The 5,069-nt window shown below is 38.4% G+C and overlaps 1 protein-coding gene across 2 annotated transcripts; it reads left to right on the top strand.

Annotated features, from left to right (window-relative positions):
* The first annotated feature begins 650 nt into the window (after positions 1 to 650).
* On the top strand, positions 651 to 4,372 carry LOC129760453 (uncharacterized). Of its 2 annotated transcripts, XR_008740347.1 has the most exons (3): positions 651 to 1,234; positions 1,327 to 3,101; positions 3,166 to 4,372. XR_008740347.1 is itself a non-coding variant. In XM_055758094.1 (2 exons), exons 1-2 carry the CDS (start codon positions 1,079 to 1,081, stop codon positions 1,837 to 1,839), a joined length of 669 nt encoding a protein of 222 aa, XP_055614069.1. In that variant the 5' UTR covers positions 651 to 1,078; the 3' UTR covers positions 1,840 to 4,372. The 2 variants fall into 2 exon arrangements, 1 of the variants encoding a protein (XP_055614069.1); XM_055758094.1 differs by having other exon boundaries at positions 1,327 to 4,372.
* Positions 4,373 to 5,069: the final 697 nt, after the last annotated feature.

The following is a 5,069-nucleotide window of genomic DNA, read 5'->3' as shown; positions in this document are numbered from 1 at the left end:
CATTGTGAAGTTCCCGAATAAAGGAGACCTGACAGAGTTCGATATCTGGCGTGGCATAACGTTGTTCTGTACAACCCTCAAAGTACTCTGCAAAGTGATAACCATGAAAATAACGGGGCTGCACTTAAATAATGAGTCCCAGAGAAACAAGCCCATCTCATCAAATCACTATACGAGGCATGTTTTGAGCAAGTTCTTGCGATACGGTGTCTTTTCCGATCCAATCGCGATATTTACCGTATTGAGACAAGACTAGACTGAATTGTTCGACTGTAGACCAAGCCGAGGATTTCCGTAGAATCCTTCGATAATAGAAAATATCGTTTTGCTCGCCCAAAGACAATCGGATATGCAGAGCAAACTCGACGACCTCACCGAAATCTCCAATGCAGCAGGTCTAAAAGTCAATATCGAAGAGACCAAGTCGATGAAAATCAACACAAAAAATCTTTTCTGTTTCACGGTAGCTGGCCAACAAGTTGAGAAATTGGAGTGCTTCTATTGATAGCGAGAGAACGCCTGATGATGAATATTCAACTCAAACGTCAGATCCGCATTGTATAACTAAATACGAAAATTTGAGCTACGTTTTGGAACCTAAAGGGTTATGGGGGGACAACGAGAAAAAACTGACTGAAACATTTTAACCGTGTACTGTTCAAAATATCAGTCGTGAATTGCCTTCCCATCATCACCCTATTCGTTATCATTGCTCCACACAGTATAGATTGGGTGAAAAGTATCGATAGAAAAAAAGTTTAGTATTCTAGGCTAAACAGCGTCCGATAAGATAACAACATCCATTACGCTTGGAGTTCCGTGAATACATTCGTATCAATCAACAGCAAACGAAAAAGGAGCAGCTACATATGAGTCAACATTGCATGGTGTGAATTGTTTGGAAGCTGCTACCACGTATAGGTATTATTGCCAATGGTGCTGCTATAGGTGCGGAACGAAAAAGGTTGCTCCATTGCGGAAGTTGAAAGTGAAATCATAAGCTCCACCTACGCCTGTTTGTTTGGAAGTTTATTTGGACATAATACTTTTTTGTTTGTTGGAGGGGGGCACAAAACATATGGTAATGGAGCCCGCTGCAGTGAACTCGACCGATTTGGCTTCCCTGAAGGAACGGATGAAGATTATTGCCGATGCTGATCCCAAACAGTATCACAACGAGTTCTCGCTGAAACGATACCTCCGTGCGTTCAAAACTGTGGATGCTGCCTTTCAGGTGATTTAAAATTTTCCATTCGGTTGACCATATTGTTCCTCTATAGGTAGAGACTTTAATAAATGATGCTAACGATCGATTTTGCTCGACAGGCCATTTTGAAGACCAATAAATGGCGTGAGGAATATGGTGTGGCCAGCTTAGGGGATCATCCTGCTATCAAGGCTAATGAGAACAAGGCTCGCGTCTTGCGCCACAGGGATTGCACGGGAAGGCCCGTGATTTACATACCCGCCAAGAATCACTCATCCGAGCGGGACATTGATGATCTGACCAGGTTCATCGTCCACTGTTTGGACGAAGCCTGCAAGCGATGCTTCGAGGAGGTTACCGACAATCTTTGCATCGTGTTCGATTTGGCCGATTTCAGCACCTCCTGTATGGACTATCAGCTAATCAAAAATCTGATTTGGTTGCTCAGCAAACACTTCCCGGAGCGATTGGGGGCTTGTCTGATTCTGAACGCTCCGCTGGTGTTTTCCACCATTTGGCCAGTCATCAAAGCCTGGCTCGACGAGAATACCTCGAGCAAAGTGATTTTCGTGTCGGGCGAAGAAGAGCTCTGCAAACATTTGATACCGGATATTCTACCTACTGACATGTAAAATCCCAAGTCAGCCCACTAGCATGTAGGAACGGTTGTTGAATTCCATTAGTTTTAGAAGCTAACCCACCATCGCGAGGTTTTCTTTTAGTACTTATTCGACCAAATTACCGAACAAAGAGATTCGAAACTGAACTTTCCTAATAGAGATGTCTATTTTTTAGAAACTATAAACTAAACTAATAACGAAAGTAACACACCTGTAGAGAATTATTAATAGCATCATTGATGGTACAACTTTAAAGATTCGAAAACGAACAACAACACTATTTACACAATCTCGTAGGAAACCTTCTAATTTGGAAGCTCAAAGCTTGAAATCTTTAAACCTACATATTGTTAGAAGGATAGCTTAAAGTAACACTTAAACACCTGTCAACGTACTAAACAAGAAGCAAACGCAATTTAAGAAGAATAGTATGCTTTAAATCAAAAATCAATCAACTTGAGGGCTATTAAGCCAGCCGTATTCATGATATATTTTTGTCCTAAGACTTTGTTCATTCGTTCTGATTTCCATGTGTTATTGTATGGTCGATACATAAATTTTACCGCATTTTCGGTACCAATGCATTGGTACAATGTTCTCAGATTCCTTTTCTTCTAACAACATTTTTAGTTAACAACAGCTTGGTTAGGCAGAAAATAATAAAATGTGCCGCTCCCATTATTGGCCTTGAACTCATTTCTGTATTTTGTACTGACTTTGGAGCATTCACTCACTCTCATAGGGAAAATAAATATCCATTTTAATTTTACCAAACATAGTATTAATATCAATATATCATCAAGGACACGCATGTCAGCCCGAATAGCAAGGACCATGGTTTTAAAATAACTGAACAATGATATTCAATGTAACAATCAACTTCATCGTGGTATCTAAATATCTTTCAACCGCATTTAATTATGAAATCACCATAATTTTCTAAGTAACCGTGAAGTACATCGTTTATTCAAAATATTTCATAGTTGCCGAAAATGACAGAAGTACGGTATTATGATAATTTTCTTGTGATTATCATTGTTACCATGTACTTCATGGTAAAATGAAAATCCAAACGTTGTTAAACTTTGCTTTTTCTACACTTTAACAAATTAGCGTGTAGGAAAAAATAATTGCGCGCCATTTTTTTCGGGGAACGGTTTTCTCGCGATTGGAAAAATCTTTTTCAGTTAAAAGCTGCTGAATCCGGACAAGTTCTGGAATTTTTGGACGTCATGCCGAGTTGGAAGGCAATTGCTCTATTTGCGGTGGTGGTGGTAAGTACATTGCATGCATATTGATTAGAAAACTGACCAAACTCAAAAAATCATTTTTTTCCAGAAGCTGACAGAACTTCCGAAGCTCCACTTCAGACGAGGGAGCAAAATAACTCAACACTGCGAGAGGCTCGTGACACGGTGGCCAATAGATTCCGGGAGTGGCTATGAGATGCTGGTGTACAAAGCATTCCAGTCCACCGAATAATCACCGTGTGGTTAAATGTGTAAGTAAAATGTTGAGATTTTCTAAATAAATGTCATGAACAAATAAATACATTCGTTTTTTTAATCAAACAAATCTTTGATAATGATGACATAATTAAAATCAAAAACAAAAATCCCACCATGATCAAAGATTTTTATTTCAGTGGGTGAACATTGAATATTATCGGGTTTTCATGGTTTTACCATGAAAAACTGGATGATGTTATAACCATGAACTTTATATTATTGGGCTTCCCAATGTATGGAAAATCGCCATTTTTTTCATGGTCACGCTGCATAACAATACCCCTTTTTCATGGTTATTTTCGTCAAAACGATGAAATGTATGGTCGAAAAATATGAATTTCAATGTGCATTCACGGTATCGTGGACGATAATAAGCATTGTGTAGACCATAAAATTTATGGTTTGTGAATATGGAATTCATAGTTTTTTCATCGTACATTTCTATTCGGGAGCACAACCTACCTACTGACGAAAGTTCGAACCAAAATCACTGATATTACCACCTCCAGCACCAGCGACAACAGCTTCACCACCAAATCAGGCATCCGCTAGAAGTGCTTCAGATCGTCAATGTTTATACATGCTAGTTTGAAATTTCTCCACAAGATGGCGTGCTTAAGGTGTCGCCTTGTTTTTTGTATTGGTATTATAACTATAGGTACTAGTACATATTTGATTTTTGACAAGTTTCAGTTAATCGAAAATACAGGCTTGATTTCCGCGTTAAATTACATATTTTGTCATATTTCCATTTTTTTTCTAAGATCCTAAGTTTCAATTTTAAATTTTGAAACAAAAAAAACATTATAAGATCACGTTACATTTAGATGAGATTTTATTTATCTAGTAACACTTTTTTTTTTAATTAAACAACTATTGTAATATTCCAGAGCTGAATCGCACCGCAACTCACTTTAAAAGGTTTTAAAAACAGAGTATGGAACAGGCAAGCTGAACAAACTAAAGCAGGAAAAAATGATCACTTGTTGTAAAACTGTAGCGTTTTTGTTGGAAATAAATGTAATACCACAGATGGACGGTTTGTTTTTCATTTCTCTCTGCCAGAAATTTGCAAGGACGAAGTCCAAAGTTTTTTTTTTTTTTTTTTAAGTATAAATTAAATTTTATTTCTAAATTCTGGCTTCTCGCTGTTAAGCCTTTCTCTGCCAAGTGGAGTTTTTCTTAACATTCAATTCTTTACTTAAATATCTATTTCACTACTTATAAAAAAATGGCAAACACTTTTATATAATACAATGTTTTGGTTTTTCAGAATCTTTACAATGTCCGGTGGCACGTTGCGTTTTCTCAATTCCATCCATAGCTTTATCCTTTCGTTTGTCTCGTAGCTAGCACATTCAAAAAGTATGTGATTTGGAGTCGCCTCAGCAGCTCCACAGGGGCATGCCGAGGACTGTATGATGTTGTTTCTGTGTAGGTGTGCGGGTAATCTTGAGTGGTTAGCCATTAGTTTCGATAGTATCACAATTTCTCTGCGACTCAGGTCACAATGGTTAAACCAAGGTGTTTGTTGAACCCTCGACACAATGTTGAAACAGAACCTTCCTTTCACCCCGTTTTTCCACAAGTCCTGCCACTGGCTCATATTCCTAGCATTACTCGGTAAGTGTATGTCCAAGCTCGTCAATCCTCCAGACTCATCTATACCACAATCAGCTGCTAGCTTGGCTGCTCTATCCGCCATTTCATTGAGGACCAGACCCTTGTGCGCCG

Source organism: Uranotaenia lowii, unplaced genomic scaffold (assembly GCF_029784155.1).
Source record: "Uranotaenia lowii strain MFRU-FL unplaced genomic scaffold, ASM2978415v1 HiC_scaffold_612, whole genome shotgun sequence".
In the NCBI taxonomy this organism is placed as follows: Eukaryota; Metazoa; Arthropoda; class Insecta; order Diptera; family Culicidae; genus Uranotaenia; species Uranotaenia lowii.
The sequence above is the reverse complement of the archived record's forward strand: the minus strand, read 5'-3'. Positions and strand labels throughout refer to the sequence as shown.